This window comes from Littorina saxatilis, linkage group LG17 (assembly GCF_037325665.1).
Source record: "Littorina saxatilis isolate snail1 linkage group LG17, US_GU_Lsax_2.0, whole genome shotgun sequence".
Lineage (NCBI taxonomy): Eukaryota > Metazoa > Mollusca > Gastropoda > Littorinimorpha > Littorinidae > Littorina > Littorina saxatilis.
In genome coordinates, this window is record NC_090261.1 from 9,706,910 (window position 1) to 9,728,175 (window position 21,266).

The 21,266-nt window shown below is 41.7% G+C and overlaps 1 protein-coding gene across 4 annotated transcripts; it reads right to left on the reverse strand.

Annotated features, from left to right (window-relative positions):
- Nucleotides 1-2,163: 2,163 nt before the first annotated feature.
- LOC138952247 (heterogeneous nuclear ribonucleoprotein L-like) lies at nt 2,164-21,264 on the reverse strand. Of its 4 annotated transcripts, XM_070323868.1 has the most exons (18): nt 21,106-21,264; nt 19,673-19,840; nt 19,476-19,514; nt 18,808-18,881; nt 18,494-18,569; nt 16,237-16,322; nt 15,907-16,003; nt 12,287-12,350; nt 11,155-11,178; nt 8,382-8,456; nt 7,503-7,681; nt 6,045-6,179; nt 5,505-5,626; nt 4,991-5,121; nt 4,545-4,618; nt 3,354-3,411; nt 3,002-3,091; nt 2,164-2,621 (listed from the first exon to the last, which is right to left on the reverse strand). In XM_070323868.1, exons 1-18 carry the CDS (start codon nt 21,241-21,243, stop codon nt 2,566-2,568), a joined length of 1,686 nt encoding a protein of 561 aa, XP_070179969.1. In that variant the 5' UTR covers nt 21,244-21,264; the 3' UTR covers nt 2,164-2,565. The 4 variants fall into 4 exon arrangements, with proteins under 4 accessions (XP_070179969.1, XP_070179970.1, XP_070179972.1 ...); XM_070323869.1 differs by lacking the exon at nt 11,155-11,178 and having other exon boundaries at nt 21,106-21,263; XM_070323871.1 differs by lacking the exon at nt 8,382-8,456 and having other exon boundaries at nt 21,106-21,263.
- Nucleotides 21,265-21,266: the final 2 nt, after the last annotated feature.

The window sequence follows — 21,266 nt, forward strand, 5'->3', positions numbered from 1 at the left end:
CCTCTCAAATCCCAGAGAAAAAACAGCAAGCTGGACATCCAGACTTTATAACTGCACGTGAAACTCGTAATCCGCCTAATACAGTGTTCCGGCGATAGGCGGCCTTGTGATGACACTGTTGTCACAGCACCGATCAAAACAGAATCAACTCGATACAGTGGAACCTCCCTTTTAAAACCCCCGAACTTAAGACTCTCTCCCTTTTCAGACCCAGTATCCACACATGATCTGTTCATAACCTCTGTAAATGTACCCCCATTTTAAGACGCACTCCTTTTTAAGACCTGATTTTCTCAGATTTGTGAAGGTCTGAAAGGGGGGTTCCACTGTACTTCCCGGGACCTTACTTGCCAGCTCCGACTGCATCACACACACTTTCTTTCTTTCTTTGGTTTGTTTGTTTGTTTGTTTGCTTAACGCCCAGCCGACCACGAAGGGCCATATCAGGGCGGTGCTGCTTTGACATATATAACGTGCGCCACACACAAGACAGAAGTCGCAGCACAGGCTTCATGTCTCACCCAGTCACATTATTCTGACACCGGACCAACCAGTCCTAGCACTAACCCCATAATGCCAGACGCCAGGCGGAGCAGCCACTAGATTGCCAATTTTAAAGTCTTAGGTATGACCCGGCCGGGGTTCGAACCCACGACCTCCCGATCACGGGGCGGACGCTCTTTCTTTGGTGTTTAACGTCGTTTTCAACCACGAGTTATATCGCGACGGGGAAAGAGGGGGGGGGGGGGGGGGGGGGTGGAGATGGGATAGAGCCACTTGTTAATTGTTTCTTGTTCACAAAAGCACTAATCAAAAAATTGCTCCAGGGGCTTGCAACGTAGTACAATATAATTATTACCTTACTGGGAGAATGCAAGTTTCCAGTACAAAGGACTTAACATTTCTTACATACTGCTTGACTAAAATCTTTACAAACATTGACTATATTCTATACTTTTTCTTCTTCTTCTTCGTCGTTCGCTCAGAATATTCTGTACAAGAAACACTTAACAAGGGTAAAAGGAGAAACAGAATCCGTCAGTCGCCTCTTACGACATGCTGGGGAGCATCGGGTAAATTCTTCCCCCTAACCCGCGGGGGGTATCACACACACTACATCCCCCTCCACATAATTGCTAAAAGTTTGAGCAACTTTCACTGAAAAGCCGATTTCAACGTAATGTATATTTGTAGTGCCTGTGGTTCTGTTTAACTACATGCGTGTCAGCATGGCCCTCGGAACAGAGAATGTTCCACTTCGTCTTTTTCACGGGTCAACTTGTAATTTAGGAGTGTCAGTTCTACCCGAGAGAGAGAGAGAGAGAGAAAGAGAGAAAGAAAAAGAATTAATACTTGTATGTCGTTTCATTGCGAAGGGTCGAGATCTTAATAATTATTTTGTGTCAATTGATCGCGAAGGGTACAGTATAAAATTAAAACGATTTTGAAATAGTGGGCAGTTTGATATGTGCATGAGTAATGACCCTTGCCCAGATTTGGCAGATATGCTTTTCCATTTGATTTGGAGAAGATACAGAAAAAGAGGACTTAATAGAAAAGTGGCAATTCATGTCGCCAGTCTTAACTTGGATAATTATAACTGACAAAATTGACAAAGCTCTAATGATGCAAAGGCCTCATCAGAACCAGCACCAAACAAGACTTGCGTTACAATTGTACATTCAAGTTCATTGTCACATTATACCCTTTCTTTGTACTACGAACATGCCTTCTTCACAAATACTGCCATTAGCCAGACAGTTGTACAGTTACATTCACAAAGAATGCATGCATCAATTCTCAGGTCTAGTCTCTTGATTTAGGAGTGCGATGAAGACAAATAGCATACTGTGTTGGAAGTTCAGTGTCCAAATATGACTTGGCCCAACAATCCAGACGTACCATCAACAGGTAGGGCAATAAGGGAAGACAACCGTGGAGACTGGGCTTGCATTGCCTTTCTACTTTCTTGGGCTGTGCGTATGTTCTCTGCAGTTCGGGCACCCGTTAAAGAGCTGTACCAGGAGAGACAATCCAGGGCTTCAATTTCTCAGCAGGTGAGGTTCTAGTCCAAGGTTCTTGTGCAAACCCTTGAGAATGTCCGAATAGTCCAAAATCATTCCTCACACACATACGAGTACACCACAAAAATTGTACACCAAGTATCAGTGAAAAATGATTTATTATTTTAATCAGCAAAGCGAAACACAGTTCAACTTTCACCAATGATCAATAAAACGACCAGCCCTACAGTTTGATTTCAAATGTTTTAACATCAGAATTGAAACTGTAGCAAACAGTCCAAGAAGTAATAAAACCATCCAATACTGAACACCTCAATTAAAATACAGTACACAGACACATGGAGGACATGGAGAAATGAAGTCCACGATAACCTAAACCACGAACATTTTATTCCATTAAAATGACAAGATGATGATGATGAAATAGTTGCCTACAGTAAAGTGCAGTTTGTAAAACAAAGTTGCAGGATGTTTGTGCCTAAAACACTGCACAGCTTGATGATAGCAAGCCAAAGCTCCTGGTGGCGATTCCTCCAAGGGCTTACACGATGGGGGAGGCAGAGAAGCACAGCTTGAAGACAAAGGGTGTCTTGGCGCCTGCAGCAGACAAGGATACATTTGTAAACATACGATATTGAAACTTGACTGACCAAACTTGCTTCCACCGGATTACTCACACAAAATGTGTTAATTAGACAACTGTTGCAAAAAATCAGTTTCTTTATAAGAACAGTGTGTCTGAACAAAGACAGCCATAAGATATTGCTAAGCATTTCTCCTCAATTTTGAAAAAAGCCATAAACTGACAATAACAAAAAAACACCAAGAATGTAAATCCTTACAAACAAAGCAAAAATGAAGGCACAAACACCACTTATCAAATTATAACCCTTTTACCTTTCATCTTTGCTAACTTTCACAAAACACACTACTAAATAAACCATGAAGCTTGAAGCTCAAAGCGAAAGAATACTCACTTGGAATAGGGTGATGGTTGGTGAGAATCAGACCTTCCACTGCGTCACTCTTGTTCTCGAACTCCACCAGCCCAGTGGAACTTCTCTCCGCTGAAACACAACAACAACGTTATTGAAATCATTGCACACCAACCACAACAGCTTACAGAAAAATAACTTTTCAAATCAGATTTGTCTGCTAAGGCAAATGTTCAAAAAGGGCAGATAAATCTTCAAAGTAAGTCCTTCACAAACACACACACAAACCACACACACTCACACACACCATTAGCTTATCTAGCAGGACAGAGCAAAGTTTCCTTGTAAGTCAAGTGGATACAAGTATTATAACTGGTATTAGATGAATACTCACTTTTGGATGGGAAGATTTTTATTCTCAAAGGTCGCTTGCCACTGTTGCTCTCGAAGATCTGAAAACAAAATTAAATCAAGTAAGTGCCAGGGAACCAAACAAAAGGGAACAAAATCAAGGTACACAATAAATCCATCCAAGGGAAATCAAGTGAACTATAGTAACTTTATGTAGCGTTATTTCTGTGATTATGCCATTCAGTCTCACTTCTTCAAATTCCAAATCTTATGCCAACTTAAAGAAATTATGGAACAACAAAAAAGAATTTGAAGCAGGAATGGCGTGTGTTCGTTTGCCATGGGTAAAAACAATTAATATTGATGATGTAAGGTTAAAGATGAGCTGTAGCCAAGGTATAAACCTTAAAGGCAGAGTAAGCCTCCCGTAAACCATCACAGATACGGTCAGGCTTTTACACACAGTACAAACACCCTTTCATTTAAACACTCACCAATTGAGAACATCCTAGGTGCCCTCCGTAAAGAGCGAACAATTTTCAAAGAATTTATTTTTGCGTGGTTTATCTTACCCCTGAGCCATCGTGAACCCGTGTGATCCAGTTTTCCCTTTTCACAATGCAGTCGTCATAGTTAGTCATTTGAATGCGACTCGACGTGAGCTTATCTACAATAGCACGTTTTTTTATGCACGAAACAACGGCTGTGGTTCACAAGAACTCTAGCGATAGCTTTTGACTGTTGAGAGGAACGGCGATTTGCACTGATAAACCGGCCGTCGTCTGCTACGACCCTTGCGTGACCCTGCTTCCGGGCTTTTCTTTTTTTAAACTTTCACAACTTCGAATTGTTCTGATCTTGTCTTGATGAAAAACGAATTCTTTTATGATTAAAGAATGTTTGTGTAACAAGCTGTCAATTTATTATTTAGATTTTAAAAGTTAGGTCTAGCGCAAAAACGAGGCGCCGTTGTTGTTAACGGAACAAGTCTACGAAAATAAATTCTTGGAAAATGTCTCACGCTCGACAGAAAGCAGCCAAGATGTTCCCGTTCGGTGAGCGTTCAAATGGAAGTATGCTTGTACTGTATTTAGACGCTCGGGGAGCTCTGTGATGGTTTACGGGAGGCTTACTGTGCCTTTAATTGACCGACACTTTCCACTCAAGTGGAAGGTCCATTGTAAAGGGAGGAAGAGGGAACAAACTCGTGAACATTCACATAGAAACCACTCACCTCTCTGATCTCATCCTCAGTGATGCCAGGGGGAGCGTTGAAGAAGTGGAGAACCTTTGCTGGGCTTTGAATGCCTGAACATGGGTTAAGGAAACAATGTAACTGCAGACAACTTGTTTTTGAGTTAGGTTTTTCTTCTTCCTTTTTTTTTATTTTTTATTTTTTTTAGATGCAATCACCAACCTGGACTTTATAAAACTGATGACATTACTCTCTATACATTACTAGTCTTCACAGACTACTAGAACAGCTTTGAGTGAGCATATTTGATTGATCCTAAATGATCAAAGCCATTGTACCAAAAAAGTCCAACTTTCTCTTCAGATAGAAGCAGATGTTAAAGCTACTTTAAAAATCCCGTTAACAGAAATTGAAGCCACGGTGTCGAACTGACGCTGGAAACACGGGACAATAACCAGCACAATGTTAGAGCAAAGCAAGGATACGGTTCTTGGAGGCAGCCTCAGGGTTGGTGAAGCGGTTGTTGCGGTTGCCCATGAAGTCCTTGAAGGACGGGGTGGCGTCAGGAAGGTCATGGGGGTTAGGCACGTCCTGCAGGAACGCCTGCTTGGAATGACTGGAGGAGAAAGCAACAACAGTCAACGTCTTGCAGGGAACATTTTCAACAACATTTCTAACTTTTACAGAAATGGTCTCCAGACTCCGAATACATTAACTCAGCTTTAAAATCACTTTAGTGTTCCCATGAAAAAGCATAGCGGCCGCATACAAATCAAAGAAATCTTGTTCAGTCTACTGGCCAGATTTAAACTCTTCCCAAATATGGAATCATATTCAAAATAAGTGTATCACTGATATAACTTTTTCAGCAACATGGAAACTGTAATCACATGACAGCTACTGTTACATTTTGTAACCTTTCTGCCTTATGATTCAACAAACCAAAAAAGATAACTATCACCCATGGAGTCTTAATAACAAGAGTTAGAGTAAACCAACCTGAGGCGCAGTTCACTGCCGAAGAAGAAGCAGTTGTGGAGATTCTGGATGGCGCGCTCCACTGAGATTCCGTCTCCAAGCTGAACCATGGCCGCTCCCTCTTTGCTCTTCAAGAACTTGATCTGATAAACATCAATACCAATTACAATAAGTCTCTCTTTGCTCTTCTAGGACTTGATTTGATAATCAGCAATAACAATTACTATAAGGAACTTCTTGAGAGAGGACGTCCGACTCACTTGAACAGGATTTGCATTTTGTTTTGTTTTTATTGTTATCTGACAGCTGACATTCTCAAAGAAGTTTTGCTTCCCACACATATCTCAACAACATCAACACTTTCTGAAACTTACAAATCTTTATAAAGCATGGCAGCAAAAATGTTTACATTGAAAACCCATTCCAAATTGATGCAAATAAAAAAAATTTAAAAAAAAGAATGCTCTAATGAGCTCATCTTTTTTAATTGTATTTTGTTTCTTCCAAGAAATTTGTACTACTTCTTGTCTTCGTCCTCTTTAGATATAAAGCTCCACCTACCCTGACGACGTTTCCGTAGAGGCAGAAGAGGTTGAAGAGCTTCTCGCAGTTCATCTTCTCCATGTTGAGGCCGTAGACCATGACGACACAACCCTGTCCGCTGGCCTGGGGGCCCATGTTCTGTCCAAACCGGTCCTGCATGCAGCAACTCAACACTTGATATCATACTATGTCGCTACATTCACAACTGCTAGGGTTCAGTCAAACCATGTGAACATTATTCAAAACTGCCCATGACAGAGGCACAAATCCAAATCCAGCTCTTTGTACAGTAAAGTGCAATATAATGCTTGCAGTCAATAACACATTTTAAGTCTATTTCCATCCTGGCTTCAAAATTAAGATATTCAGACATGCATTGCAGAATTCATTTCATTCTTTCTTTCTTTCTTTATTTGGTGTTTAACGTCGTTTTCAACCATTCAAGGTTATATCGCGACGGGGAAAGGGGGGAGATGGGATAGGGGAAAGATGGGATAGAGCCACTTGTTAATTGTTTCTTGTTCACAAAAGCACTAATCAAAAAATGGCTCCAGGGGCTTGCAACGTAGTACAATATATGACCTTACTGGGAGAATGCAAGTTTCCAGTACAAAGGACTTAACATTTCTTACATACTGCTTGACTAAAATCTTTACAAACATTGACTATATTCTATACAAGAAACACTTAACAAGGGTAAAAGGAGAAACAGAATCCGTTAGTCGCCTCTTACGACATGCTGGGTTTGTTTGTTTGTTTGTTTGCTTAACGCCCAGCCGACCACGAAGGGCCATATCAGGGCGGTGCTGCTTTTATAACGTGCGCCACACACAAGACAGAAGTCGCAGCACAGGCTTCATGTCTCACCCAGTCACATTATTCTGACACCGGACCAACCAGTCCTAGCACTAACCCCATAATGCCAGACGCCAGGCGGAGCAGCCACTAGATTGCCAATTTTAAAGTCTTAGGTATGACCCGGCCGGGGTTCGAACCCACGACCTCCCGATCACGGGGCGGATGCCTTACCACTAGGCCAACCGTGCCGGTCGACATGCTGGGTAGCATCGGGTAAATTCTTTCTCGTCCCAACCAATATGGGATACCCACGGGGGGTAATTCATTTCATACCTGGCAAGGCATGCCACAAGTAGGTGTATTGTATAAATTTGACATTTTTAGCAAAAGCGTGCTAGTTTACGTTACAATTTTGCTGTGTTATGGTCTTTTCAATAATGGACAACCTCCTGTGACCTAGCTACCTTCCACTCAACCCCGCAGACACAAAAAAATCGAGACGCTCATGAGCCAACTTTTTCTTACTTAAATAAACGATCAGATGCCTGCTTTTTCATATCGACAATTTGAACCATCTCCTGATGAGGAATGTTTAGCAATCTGCGTTATAGTTTTCTTCTGTCATCAGCACAGGTCAGTACGTATGCCTCCACCTGACGGATGTCAAGAAATACAGACCTGCTTAGGTCCCCCGAAGCGATCAGGTGGGCCACCACCGTAGGGTCCCCCTCGGCCTCCACCGTAGCCTTCAAACTCGTCGTAGTAGCCACCACCACCGCCGCCGTAGCCACCGCCGCCGCCACCACCACCATAGGCACCACCGCCGCCTGGCCCTCCGCGCATGTTAGCTGGCCCGTCTGTTATGAACAAAATGTGCCATCATTGAAGTATTTACATTTTTGTTTACAATCTTCTGAACTTAGCTTCGGGACTGCTGCACACAACAGATCTGAAAATGTTAACTAACAAATATCAAGTCATTATTTCTATGTACAAGAATAGAGATTGGTATCTATAGAAAATGTCAAAAGCAGCCAACAAAGGTGAAAAAAAGACTCAAGATCCTAAATCCAAAACTCTTCATTGAAAAAAAATGAGAGCACCTCTTGGAACGATTCCACAACACTCAAAATGTGTGTTTGTGTGATATGTCTGCTCTGAACAATCTAACTGGTGTTCCATCACACTTTGACATTTTGAAACCCGAGGTCCAACGATCAAAACCAAGAACATGGAACCGAACCAAACAAAGCAACCCAATCCCAACCATCAACTTCAGAATACAAGGAACAGAAGCGTGATGGAACACCAGAAAGACCTGGGGTCAACACACAACGAAGCATTGACTGAACTGAAAGCTATACTAGCTGGACCATACTACCAATAACAGGTTGTGCCCTTTTTCCAGGGTCACGTCTACCAAAAAAGGATTGCTCAACAACCCAGCCTCCTCTTCTTTTCCGATGGCTAGATAGTTTCCAGTACAGTCCAATGCTTGTTGGGGTGTGACGAGGGGAGTATAGGTGTGTGTATGCTGCGTAGCGGTGGGTTACATACTGTAGGGCGAAGGTGCGCTTCCGTAACTGGGCTCCTGCAGGAGTGGCTGTCCACGCTGATGATGGGCATCTTTGCCTACAAGTTATTAAAACACGCTTTACACTTCTGACACGTCTGTGGCTTCTCTGAGTGTATGAGTGTTGTGGCCTTAAGGTTTTGCAGACCAGGCTTGACATAAAAGCATTGCTGCCTGATTTTTCTTTTCAAAACCAAAAATTCTTTGATACAGTTGTCAGCTTTAAAAAAAAAAGTGTTTCAAACTCATTCATAAGCTGAATTCATATGGTTAGAAATAAAAGAGTTAAAAAAACAATCAGTCTGAATCAAACGTGATAATGTTAATCCTTTATGTCAAGCCTTCATCTGCAGCTGTGTGCGTTTGAGATGCAGTACAAAAAACAAGAGGTGCTACATTCCCTCCACTCCAGTTTGATACAAAAATTCAAACCAGAAATGGAAAACGTGACCACAAGAAGTGAGAACTTTCCGCAAAGCAGAAATGACAGAATTGTCGAGTAACACAAGGAAACTCTGCAAAACCACTGTGGCTGGATGGCATCTCTTCTCCTGATTACTAAGAGCGAAAACAAGTCCAAATGAAAAAAAACATCAGTAACAAAAACGGTCAGATTACTCAACTTCATCAGTTGCACATTATATGGAGCCCCACACCCGCCCTATCCCACTGAAGAACTGCCTTTTTCAACTTTATCCCAAATTAAACAAGCCAAGACATACAACAGCTCCTAAGAAACAATTAACTTTTAAACTTAATATCAAAAGCACATGTCATGTTTTCAATACATCTTTTTCCGCTTTAAAATAAATAAAGAGCCGTGAGAACAAAAAGAACAGAACAAGCAACCTGTAACAAGAAACTGCAACCCTTTGAACAAGAAACAAACAAAAGAATGTAGGACAGAAAGCAATCTGTACATTGCATGCATGCACTGCCTGGCATTTCATTTCAATGGCTCGCGTGTTTTTGATTTCTTCACCAGGAATGCATAACACCAAGACCATGTGTTTCCACTGAACACACTTTACCCATTTTTGAAGTCAACGCAAACACAGATGCCCGAAAAGATTCCACGGAGCTCGCAGGGGTTAACGTCAGTCACAAACAAGCACACAGCTCCACACATTATCGTAAGTTCACAATCCTGCAGGGTGGCAGACTCAGACGACAAAGTCAGGGGAGATTTCTCTCTCATCCACAGCTCGTAGGTTTGGCAAGCCGCAGCTCCACCGAGCATCAGCCGACCAGGGCCCGGCGGTCTGCACGTGAGCACAACCCATTGGCGTTAAAAGAGAATTATGAAACGGGGTGGAGAGTGGGAAAGACCAGAAGTTTGGTTGCATGAGGTTGGGTGGATGCTTGCAGTCTGCACTTCCTCTTGTTGCGCTGTGGCGAACGAACGGCAGTACAAAGGATGCTGCATTAATGTCTGCTCCCCGTGCTTCTGTCAGGCGTGTCTGCAAGGGTCTGAGGGTTGGGCCTAGTGTTGTTCCCCGTGTCCCTGCTGCTGCAGTGGATGACATTTTCAGTGATGACTTTGTGGCCGTTTCAGTGTCTCACTTGCAATGTTGTTGCTGTGTCACTTTCAGTGTTTCTCTTACAACAATGTGGCTGCTTCATATTTTCACTTACAACTTTGTGGCTGCTTCAGTGGCTGCTTCAGTGGCTGCTTTATGTAACTTCATGGCTGTATTACTGTCTAACTTGTTTTTTAACGCCAGAAGCGGTTCTGGAGGTACTGTTCCTTCAATGCACTAGCATGTCTGTGATCTTCTTTTGACAATGTGTCCCTCAAAAGCCTAGCAAAGCTAACCCAACCCCACTTCTAGTTTAAAATGCAAAACTGATCACAATACTGAAATATATGAATGCTAATGTTTGCGATATATATGATGAGGTCTTCTGTTGGACTTGAACCTCCTTCCCTACTTCAAGGTTACTTGCAGTTATCATGTTCTGCCTTTTCTGTTTCTTATTGTATAAAACTAAATGGTGTGTTTTAATATCATTACCTCCTCATTGCTTTGTAAATCTTGTTTCCATAAATAAAATGTGCAAGATGAAACTGAAAAGCGGCATAAATATTAAACACTAGTTCAATTTTTCTGTCGGTTTTGTTGTTGAATTCATCACCAAAAGCTAGCTTTTTCTCATTATCCCATTTGCTTATTTCTCAAGCAAAATACAGCACAATCAAATTCTCTATTTCAAGCCACTTGAATTAAAACTGGAACACCACAGGTATTTTCATTCTCACGCCTGATCGAGGTTGTCTGTCTGAGGTGATGTCCGTGGAGTGTCCCCCAGTGTTGCAGAGAGTGATGAGTGAATCTCCTGGCTGCTCTCGTGTTGCTTTCAGTTTCAATCTGCTTCCTTGTGTTTCATGTCAACTGACAAGTTCAGCAATGCAACTATCCTCTTCCTTCAACATGTCTATTGCACAGATGACGCGATGCAAGCGGTTCTGAGTGGAATGCAAAACCTTAACCTTTCACGGCAGGACACTGACTGTACTGAGCTTTTCATTACAACTAGCATGGACAAATGATCCTGCCTTGTCGTATGAATGAAAATGTGCCTAGAGTAGTGAAATGAGAAAAAAATAGCATCAGACATGGTCTTGATCACTATCTGCATGTACAATCAATGCTCTGTTCAAACGCACAAAAAGTAAATGACTGAAATAGGTGTAAGAATACAAAGCAACATGGTAAGTGTTCAACATGCACAAGAAGGTGAAACTGCTGTGTATACCTCCGGGAAACATGACCGAGTGTCCTGTGTATCAGAAGCCAAAGTAAGAAATTCTTTCCAGATGGTGAATAAACAATGTCGACGCAATATTAAGTGCGGCGCAAATGTGTTAGTAAATCAAAAGTCTTGCTGTTAGAACCTGCGAGTGGCGGATTGAGGTGAAAATGAAGTACAGTGAAACGTGTGTTTTACCTCCAGATGTTGTCAAGACAATCAATACTTTCCACTTAATGTGCCATTAAGCCACAGGTGTGGTTAAAAGCTTAGCAGAAATCCATGTTCTCATAAACACAGTGAAACCTAACTCAGAGGCAACAGCTTATGTGCGAAAACACGCAACAAATAGACACAGACCTAAAATTGAATAAAAGGTCTGAGTTTGTTAACAAGTTTTGGTGATAAACATGTAAGAAATGTTCAGAAATATTCTGGAATAAAACTGACTACTGCATTGTTGTGGGTCTGTTTTGTTTCTCCATGGAGCTAGAAAACAAATAAGGGCAAAAGCAAATGCCACCCTCCCCCCTCCCTTCCTGGTTTCCCCTTATTGGAAAATCGATTGCAAGCCTGAATAAAGCAACGGTGTTCAGTCCAATTTTATGCCTCCCAGTTTAGCAGGGTTCACTGCCTAATAATAGTTTAATGATGCGGTAATGTGTGTGCAGAATTGTTCCATTTTGTTTAGTGTATATTAAATAAAGCAGTTTTGTTTTCAGTTTGATTTTGTAGCAAGGCCCTGTATTTTATTGAGATCTGTTCTGAAGATGCAACAATGCTTGCATATATGACACAATGGGTGAAGGAAAGATGTCAAATCAACTAAATATCATTCTGTAATTTGGAAAACACACACTTGCACTCATTAATCTATTACAAATAGTCAACAATTTGGAGATAAAAACACTTACAATATTCTTAATTAATGCATGATAGTATTCGATCATTTTTGAAAGAACGTGCTTAACATTTCATTATACTCCTGACACTAGGCATGATTTTCATACATGTGGGATAAAACTTCCAACACCAAATGATCACTGACTGCGATGAATACAAGTTACTTTCTTTCCTTAAAAGGGAAAACTGAAGAAAGATAACAACAAAGATAACAGCTAAGTCAAAAGAGTCATACCAAGGTTTGGATTTGTGTAGTCCCAGCTCTCGGCATCATTCTTCACCACATTCAGGCGAGATGGCTGAAATGGAACATGATCTGACACTTCACTCTCTTATACCTCCAAGCCCTTCCACTATCACTTAAAACAACCAACAAATACACACAAGTGAAAAACATGCCAGCTGCAATACATTATTATGCTTAAAGCAAAGCTGGGATGGCAACTGTTCAAAATAATAACAGAATAACTTGCTGATTATCTTCAAAACGTTCAACATTACCAAATCTAATAATCCATCCATTTCGTATCTTATTAAACACAAAATGTCTGCAGGCCCATTTTCATTCTAGTTTCAACCCATCTTATTCAATCACTTATATCAAGTGGGGCGGGGATGTAGCTCAGTCGGTCGCGCACTTGATTTGTATCCAGTTGGCCGCTGTCAGCGTGAGTTCGTCCCCACGTTCGGCGAGAGATTTATTTCTCAGTCAACTTTGTGTGCAGACTCTCCTTGGTGTCCGAACACCCCCGTGTGTACACGCAAGCAGCACAAGACCAAGTGCGCACGAAAAAGATCCTGTAATCCATGTCAAAGGTCGGTGGGTTATACAAACACGAAAATACCCAGCATGCTTCCTCCTAAAGCGGCGTATGGCTGCCTAAATGGCGGGGTAAAAACGGTCATACACGTAAAAGCCGTGGGAGTTTCAGCCCATGAACGAACAAACAAACAAACTTATATCAAGTACATGATATTCTGAGATGCTTGGGCATCTTGAAGATAATTGTAATGAAAACACAGTTTCACGGGTGGGAGCCGAAAATGTTGCCAGGACTGAACATTTTGGAAGGTCGGGGTTCAGGGGCCGCTAAGGCTCCGGCGGGGTGTAGGGGCAGCGCCCTTGCTGGGGGGGCAGTGCCCCCCATCCGAAAACGAATTTTAGCATTTTAGGGAGGGTTTAGGTGGCCTCTCCTGACTTTAAATTTTAGTTAGTTAGTTAGTTGTTGCTTTTCAGGTCCAGCGGACTATAATAGGCCAAATCAGGACCCCCTTTAAATTTTTAGAACAAACAAGCTTTTCGGAGATGCATAATATATACATCGTGTAAACTTGAAGGTTTTTGTAACTGCCCAACTGAAAACTAATTTTAGCATTTCATGAGGGGGCTATTTGAGCCTCAGCTGGCTTTAAAACTGACAACAGCAAACAAACAACAACAAATGGGGGGGGGGGGGGGGGGAGAGAATGCACAAAATCAAGAACCTCTATACTTGAAGATGTTTGGTCCTATCACTCTTGCTAGGGGGTCTACAAAAACAAGTGGTAAACACATTTCAAGAGGTTTTTTTTTAGAAGCCCCTATACAGTCAAGGGAAAACCAGTGTCTGGCCTGTCTTAAAAAAACCTCCGCGAGAGGGATTTTGCAGCAAGCGAGAGTGAAGATAAAGAGGGAAAATTGTTCTCTGCGCGCGAGCCAGCAATCAGGATGTCTCAGGAAATAAGCTTACACAAAATCTTAAAATTGGAGATGCACAAAAGTAAAAAATCTTGTTAACTTGAAGGTATTTGTAACTAACCAGCTGAAAGTGAATTTTTAGCAATTCACGAGTTGCTATTTCAGCCTCTCCTGGCTTTAAAACTGAAAACAGCACACACTTTTTTTGGGGGAGGGGGGGGAAAAATGAATGCACAAAATCAAAAACCTCTATACTTGAAGGCGTTTGGTTGCATCACTCTTGCTAGGAGGGGTCTACAAAAACAAGTGGTAAGCAAATTTCAAGGGTTTTAGAAGCGGCTTAAACAAAACCTTAAAATTGGAGATGCACATAATTAACAATTTTTGTGAACTTGAAGGTATTTGATTTCATCACCTAGTTTTGTCTTTGTTTAAAACAAATGTTTACTGCATTAAAGGAAAATCGCCATGCAAACAAAGCAAACACAGAAAATAACAGTCACCTCCCTTGTACTACACATCTTTACTTGTAGCTTATGATTTTATCACTGCAGGTGGTATATTCTCAAATAATTGTTGAACCATAGCTTGAACCAAATGAGAAACAAGTTTCAAGTCAGTTTTTTTCAATTAAACACCTTCAAAAGGGCTAACTGCTCAGGTTATACAAGAAGGTTTAGACAAAATCAGAAACCGCCAGAGTTATATCCCTTGCTAATTCTATAGTCTTCTGATGCTGCTTTTCAATTCATCATTTCAGGAGTTATATTCTAAAATTATTGTTGAATCATAGCTTGAATTAAAAGAGAAATATGTTTAAATTAAGTGTGTTTCACTTGCAAATTTTATAAAGGACTCAATGTATCAGAAGGTAAATACCACTGGTTCACAGATCAGGAATGCACACTGAAGGTCTCTGAATCCATGCAAGAGGGGTACCCTATTTGACGGATTACAAGACGCACTGTTTTATAAGCCGCACCCCCGAATTTTAACAAAAAAATTGGGACGAGCCACGTATAGGCCGCGTCACTATATTAGCCGCCGTCGAAAAAAATATAATCAGATCGCGTCAATCAATCAAAACAACCAGGCAAATGAAAGTATGGTATTTGGCGAAATTGGCTCCAAGAATAAACAAGTGAAACAAAGAAGAAAAGTGAAAAAGTTTGAAGAAAAATATCACACACACAATTTGTAACCAACACACACATGTAGTCCCGCCCGGAATAAGCTTTTTTTTTGGGATGAATTACGACTTTTGCGCACATTTCGAGCAGACGAAAACATAACATGGCGGCTCTCGCTCCTCCAACTATCGCGAGACACAAAAAAACGAAATCTCGCGCGCGCGAGATCCTGATACATCCTGTGTTTCTCTGTACGCTATCTTGTCACAACGACTTGTTGACAAACGAAGACACACGAAAGAAAGAGAAAAGCGCCGAGTCTTGAGTAGAGAGCTAATAAAGTACCGGTAATCGCTAATCGAGCAAAATGAAAATCTGCGGCGACTTCCATTAGGTGAATGCTATTCAAGTTTAGGTAACGTTTTAGCCGCATCTTTTCATAAGCCGCAATGCAATTTTTTTTTAAAAGTCGCGGCTTGTAGTCCGTCAAATACGGTATATAAAGTTGTTTGTTTGTTTACTTAACGCCCAGCCGACCAAGGAGGGCCATATCAGGGCGGTGCTGCTTTGACATTTAACGTGCGCCACACACAAGACAGAAGTTGCAGCACAGGCTTCATGTCTCACCCAGTCACATTATTCTGACACCGGACCAACCAGTCCTAGCACTAACCCCATAATGCCAGGCGGAGCAGCCACTAGATTGCCAATTTTAAAGTCTTAGGTATGACCTGGCCGGGGTTCGAACCCACGACCTCCCGATCACGGGGCGGACGCCTTACCACTAGGCCAACCGTGCCGGTCATATAAAGTTGTGGGTGAGCAGAGTTTTCAAATTGATAGCAACTAAGATGCCACATTCGCCAGGATGACATGTCACTCATGGTATCAATTTTGTAATGGTGAAAGGTAGTTGACCTTCTGTTCACAGAACGGAGTGTAAACAGCAGCTGCCAGGGATTAACAAAAAAAGTATAAAAAAAATATTAAAAAATGCCAAATTCTTCCTGGGACGGAAGAAATCCCACCCCTGCACTTTGAGCCTACCTTTGCATACTCAATTTTGAGGGTGCAGCAGCCGGAGTAGACGTCAGCACCGTTCAGGGACTGTTTAGCCCTCTTGGCTGACTCAATGTTGTCAAATCTTTCACAGGGTTAAGGAAATATCTCACCCAAGACATAAAGCAGCTCCACTGGTCAGACAATGATACACAATATATGTATCAATTTACTCATGAACAGCAGAACACTTCAAACAAATTAGCCATGGGTACTTCAGTGAAATGCTGCAGGCGACACATATCTTAAAATGTACATTTACAAAGATGAGCATGCACACAAATTCACACATATCTCCGCTGCATTGTGAAAGGATACTCGACCATGGTCTGCACTCCATTCTTCTTGAAGATAACAATGCGCAGAACCTGGCCATAGGGACTGCAGATTGTGTGCATCACGTCCTGAAAATTACAATCAGCTGTGATAAGAAATTACCTTAACTACACAACAGATACATGTATACGGAGTTGAAATTAAACTGACAAATACAGCACGAAACTAACAAGTGAAATTATGGGAAAAAGAGACACACAAGTTAGCTCTCAAGAAATGTATCTACCCCAAAAATGTCTGACAGGTTACAAAGATAGATGTATCCAAAAGTAAACCAGACAGAATGATAAACAAGAAGGGCAAAGCCCATACGACTCACATGCTTTACACATTTTTCCTACCAAAGTACATGTGACCTTGACCCAAGGTCAAGGTCATCCAAGGTCATGCAACACAAAGCTGTTAATTCAAGACATAGGAAGTACAATGGTGCTTATTGGCTCTTTCTACCATGAGATATGGTCACTTTTAGTGGTTCACTACCTTATTTTGGTCACATTTCATAAGGGTCAAAGTGACCTTGACCATATGTGACCAAATGTGTCTCATGATGAAAGCATAACATGTGCCCCACATAATTTTTAAGTTTGAAACAGTTATCTTCAATAGTTCAGGGTCAAGGTCACTTCAAAATATGTATACAATCCAACTTTGAAGAGCTCCTGTGACCTTGACCTTGAAGCAAGGTAAACCAAACTGGTATCAAAAGATGGGGCTTACTTTGCCCTATATATCATATATAGGTGAGGTATTCAATCTCAAAAACTTCAGAGAAAATGGGAAAAATGGGAAAAATAGCTGTTTTTTAGGCAACATTTATGGCCCCTGCGACCTTGACCTTGAAGCAAGGTCAAGATGCTATGTATGTTTTTGGGGGCCTTGTCATCATACACCATCTTGCCAAATTTGGTACTGATAGACTGAATAGTGTCCAAGAAATATCCAACGTTAAAGTTTTTCGGACGGACGTCCGGACGTCCGGACGGACGACTCGGGTGAGTACATAGACTCACTTTTGCTACGCATGTGAGTCAAAAAAGCCAAAATTAGAACAGTATTCCCAGTTTACTTATTATTTATTCTTTCTTTCTTTCTTTGGTGTTTAACATCGTTTTCAACCACGAAGGTTATATCGCGACGGGGAAAGAGCCACTTGTCAATTGTTTCTTGTTCACAAAAGCACTAATCAAAAATTTGCTCCAGGGACTTGCAACGTAGTACAATGTATTACCTTACTGGGAGAATGCAAGTTTCCAGTACAAAGGACTTAACATTTCTTACATACTGCTTGACTAAAATCTTTACAAAAATTGACTATATTCCATACAAGAAACCCTTAAGGGTAAAAAGAGAAACAGAATCCATTAGTCGCCTCTTACGACATGCTGGGGAGCATCCGGTAAATTCTTCCCCCTAACCCGCGGGGGGTACTTATTATTAATAAGCAGGGTTTGACACTAGCGGGGGCGGAACGCCCTAGAGTTTTGTGTTCCGCCCCAAACATTGCCGAAGCTTGGGGCTCACTCCGCCCCAGGATAAATTCCAACAATGACAAACCGAAAATTCTAATGCCAGAGCCAATCACTAAAAATCGCCAGTCAAAGTCGTCACCGAAATTTGCGTTACGACCAATGCCGCAGTCAAGAAAAAAAAACCATTGAAATCGAAGGACAATGCCACAAGGGAAATAACTCCCAGATTGCGCTCTTTAGCGTGAGAGATAAGTATCGCCTTCAAATGCCAAACGCAAAATGTGGCGACACATCCCTGGTGTAAAAAGACATGGAAATGAAGATGAAAAACAGGGTGGAAAGAAACGAAAAAAGGAGACCGATGCAGCCAAAAGCGCGAAGCGCTGTCGTAATTTCAATGTCAAATGGTTGAAAGAATTTCCCTGGCTTCAGTACGATGAAGAAAAACAGACAATGCATTGCCGCACGTGAATACTGAGAGTGGGCCCCAGATTTTTGTTTTCCGCCCCAGCAATTTCCATCTCTGGGGCCAGTGTGGCCCCAGGCCAAATAAGTTAGTGTCGACCCCTGATAAGTCTAGCCCTTATTTAAGGATCCTGGAGAATTGACTGACCGTGAAACATAATGTCTACATCACACGCTATGCAAATAGCAGCTGACCTTTACTTTTCCACTCCATAGGAAACAGCTTCACCCTACAGCCGTGGTTTTAATTCAGTCAAAGTACAACAAAATAAGCCAGAAGAATGACAAAGCTAAGTGCTTACCACTGTGATGGGGTACTGTGGGTTGAGGATGGTGAAGAGAAGGACATGGTTGGCAGGTCTGTTGTCTTCGGGGTCTCTGCGAACAGTCAACACAATTCACACATTAGCACAGGCCCATGATGAGAGCTTTGTCCCATTGGAGTCATTCTTGATACAAACATACGACAATTAGAAACAATGCTATTGTGCTACAAACTGCCCTAGAATTTCATCCTTTGATTAATAAAACAAACAAAAATTCCACAGAATAACAGACAAATATCCTTTTATTTTTTTTACAGAAACTGAGACACAGACAAAAACTGCCAACTCACCCTGGTCTTTGAATCTTCTGGCTTGTTGAATAGTTGAAATAAGCTGGCTGGCCAGCAACATAAATAGCACTTGACTGAAATAAGAGAAAACAGATTGTGAATACACTTTTTTTGTTTTTTTTTGTTTGCTTAACGCCCAGCCGACCACGAAGGGCCATATCAGGGCGGTGCTGCTTTGACATATCATGTGCGCCACACACAAGACAGAAGTCGCAGCACAGGCTTCATGTCTCACCCAGTCACATTATTCTGACACCGGACCAACCAGTCCTAGCACTAACCCCATAATGCCAGACGCCAGGTGGAGCAGCCACTAGATTACCAATTTTAAAGTCTTAGGTATGACCCGGCCAGGGTTCCAACCCACGACCTCCCGATCACGGGGCGGACGCCTTACCACTAGGCCAACCGTGCCGGTGTGTGTGAATACACTGGGAACAGAACATGTAAAAGTTTCTATAACATATTAACATTATAACAAAGGAGAGTATCTTAATGCTATCAAGTTCGAACAACAATGAGAATTGGAGTTGACAGCAGTTTATTATTTGCCAAAGGTAAGGCATTTTGTAAATTTACAACAATTTGAGTGCAGTGATCAAATCTCACACTGCCACTCGACTATTTAAAATCTGAAAAGCCTTAAACTAAAAAATAATCAGACATACCTGAACATACTCCACACAGTTCCGTGCACCGTTGATGTCCTGCAAATAAAATAAAAAACAACAGATTAGGTATCAAGATCCACATCGAAAGAGTTCACCAATCAGTGCAGAACACCAGGCTTTAACAAGCTTGTCCATAACCACACATACAAGCATTGCAAGTGAATGTTGAGAGCAGCAAAATAGCCTGTAAATACCTCAAATTCAATGAGGGCCTGCTTTCTGCGTGGCATCATGATGACGTCTCTGACAGCACCAAAGTGCTGAACGGCCTCCACCAAGTCAGCTTCGATGGCCGCATCGCTCAAACCTCTGACGTGCACCACAGGAGATGGGTTGGGCTTGTGGGGGTCCTCGTAACGGTCCTGCAAGTCAAAAGTTTGTGTGCAATGTGGTTTGTAACTGTAAGCTATAATAAACAGCTCTCTGACCAGACAAATGCTCTCCCAGTCCCACAAGTATTTATTTTTTGTTAATAATGAACAAATTCCTGTCGGCTGTTGTGGTACTCAGACAAAGTTACTGTCACTGATAGTCTATAGTGCTATCCCGGGGAAGCTAGAAGGTATAACAGTAACACGAACACTATACAGTCTTTGTTTGATGCACTGTGAGTGTGACGTCATCCCCTCTCTGGGGTCTAGCCTTCTTCTCTTTTTGTGTTTGTGTTATTGTCTGTGATTTATCTCTCTCACCTTCTGTTTCCTTTTTGAAATTTAAAGTCTGTGTGAGACAGACAGAACAGTGTGTGTGTGTATACATGTGCGAGACTGAGAGAAAACGTGTGTGTGACTGAGTATGTCACTGTCTATGTGCGTCATCGTGAGAGAGAAAACGTGTAACTGTATGAGTTTGTTTGTGTATGTGTGTGGTGTCCTTCTCTGGGGAAATGCAATGCTTTGGCTGCATGATGACTCAAATGACTGTGCCAAAGCCATTTCACTTCTAGAAATTGTTTGATGTGGAAAATCACACTCACAGTCAGACTGCCAAATAATGTGAACATCGTCAACTGTATAGTTCTCCCTAAGCTGATCAGCTGAAAGAACAAGGCAACCTTCGTTTGATTGATTCACCTAGTAATTATGCCCAGACAGTTCAAGGTATTTCAAGCCGGTCATTGGCGTTACTAAAAATAGATGACGCCCATGTAAACCGGGTCAAAGGAAAATGAACAGAGCCATAACTGCGAACAAAGACGTTTAGTTCAAACCAGAATGTCCATGCACAAAACACCAATTATCTGACGTGCCTAAATATATTACTAATTTGATGCGAAAGATTACCAATACCATGAAACAGAACTACGTCGACATTTCCAACACATGCACCGGCGACATGATGGTCGCCATCTTGTTATATTTCGTACATCATGTTTTGTGATTGGAAATATTGATTGAAAATAATCGTTGCTTTCACTTTAGTCATTGTTAACAAATTCTTATAAACACTGAGACTATGGATTAACAACAGGCATGCACTATTTTGACTTAGAAACAAAACTATACTTTCTAATGAGATGCGGTTTTGAAACCACACGTGCAAGACAAAGGCGTCGAAGCTGGCCGTGGCAAATATTATTAATTTTGGGCATGTTTCGTGCTGAATTTGAACAAAATTGATCTCTTACCCTTCCTGACATTCCGTGCATGCCTTCTTCTGTTTTTTGCCTCTTAGACATGTGCCCTTCGTAGCCCGATGACATATCTTCGTCCCCCATTTGGTTTTCGTCACGTTCCGATCGTGGACGCTTTTGCTCGTTGCTCATACCGGGCTTCGGCAAACTTCGGC